Source organism: Gymnoscopelus microlampas (genome assembly GCF_963454915.1).
Source record: "Gymnoscopelus microlampas genome assembly, chromosome: 20".
Lineage (NCBI taxonomy): Eukaryota > Metazoa > Chordata > Actinopteri > Myctophiformes > Myctophidae > Gymnoscopelus > Gymnoscopelus microlampas.
The window spans coordinates 12,756,716-12,758,091 of NC_139957.1; the positions used below are offsets into that span (position 1 = coordinate 12,756,716).

Consider the following 1,376-nt stretch of genomic DNA (forward strand, 5'->3'; position numbering starts at 1 on the left):
GACAACATAGGCTAGACTCTTCATTTTATTATATTTACGGTTCATTTCGGTCAGTTGTTGTTCCCTGCAGTTTTTGTTGAAGCCTCGCCGGGAAATACGAAGACATTATAGTGTGATTCAAAGCTGAGAAACATTGAGATTGTTCTTTTGTGTTTTGTTTTGTTTTATTTTATTTACTCCAACATCAACACATGAGCGTCCCTCCGGTGATCCGAGCCCCCAGTCCTCTCCTCCTCCCCGTCCCGGTCCCAGTACCGGCGGTGGTACCAGTACCGGTACTCGTACCGGTACCGGGGGGGAACGGGGAGGGGGACGGGGTCTCCATCCACATCCAGATCGGTCTGAGCCGAGAGCCGGTTCTGCTGGACCCCGGAGATGTGAGCCTGGCTCAGGTTCGGGAGATGGCGTGCTCCATCGTGGACCAGAGGGTGAGTAAATAGGTGTAAAAAAGAAAAGAAAAAAAGTAGGCTTAATACTTAGTGGGCTAATACAAACTGTTAACGTTAGGGAGCCTAGTAACGGAGTAACGAGCAATGGAGTATGCAGGTATCTCTTGCAAAGAGTACACAGCAGTCTCATATAGCAGTCTCAGAGTCTGTAAAGTCTGTTGGATAAGTAGGCTATTAGCATGTCAATACATTATATTATTATTAGTATAATTAGTGCACCAGTGCAAAGCCCTATTGAAATTGCTTTTGAAATTGAAATTAAAGATTATTATTTTCCTGATAATGGTGTTTTTGAGGGCCTAAATGTAGTCAAAAAGTTGTGCAACTTTGCACACACGTCACAACTGGCGAAAAATGTATTTAAAATGGGCGTGGTCTAATGGCTCAACAGCGCCCCCTAAGAAAAAAGACCCACAATACGGTTTCGCCTACATGTATAAAAATGTGTACATACCTGTATCATGCCCCGACTTACAAAAAAGTGTCTTGGAGCCATGACCTAAACCCAACAGGAAGTCAGCCATTTAGATTTTATTGTAGCGTTTTGGTGCATTTTATGCGATTTTCACAGGTCGTTCTTTAACAAGCTCCTCCTAGCAGGATTAGTCTGATCCACCTCAAACTCTCTCAGTGTACACAAGAGACTTTAACGATGAAAAGTTATTGGTTATTGAATTTTTGTAAACCAGTGTAACCGTGGCGAAGCGTCAAACTTCCATGTTTCAAGGCCAAACAGGAAGTGAAAATAGCCGAATCTGTGTGAGACGTCACAGATCATAACAGTAGAATAGATCCACAGCCTGTAATATCACCACCTTCGTACTGTGGGGTTTCAAGGTATCAATTAATACACTTCAAAGCCACTTTTCTCACATCTCTATGGCTTTATTGGTCTACACTGTTAAATGATCCATGTGTTACTCCAAG

General features: G+C 43.0%; 1 protein-coding gene across 1 annotated transcript in view; it reads left to right on the top strand.

The window, feature by feature from the left end:
- Positions 1-311: 311 nt before the first annotated feature.
- Positions 312-1,376, top strand: part of prkd1 (protein kinase D1) — a 49,945-nt gene continuing 48,880 nt past the window's right edge. The window contains exon 1 of the mRNA XM_084045732.1: positions 312-428. Coding sequence (XP_083901858.1) covers positions 402-428 — 27 coding nt within the window. The 5' untranslated portion in view covers positions 312-401. The remainder of the gene's footprint in view (positions 429-1,376) is intronic.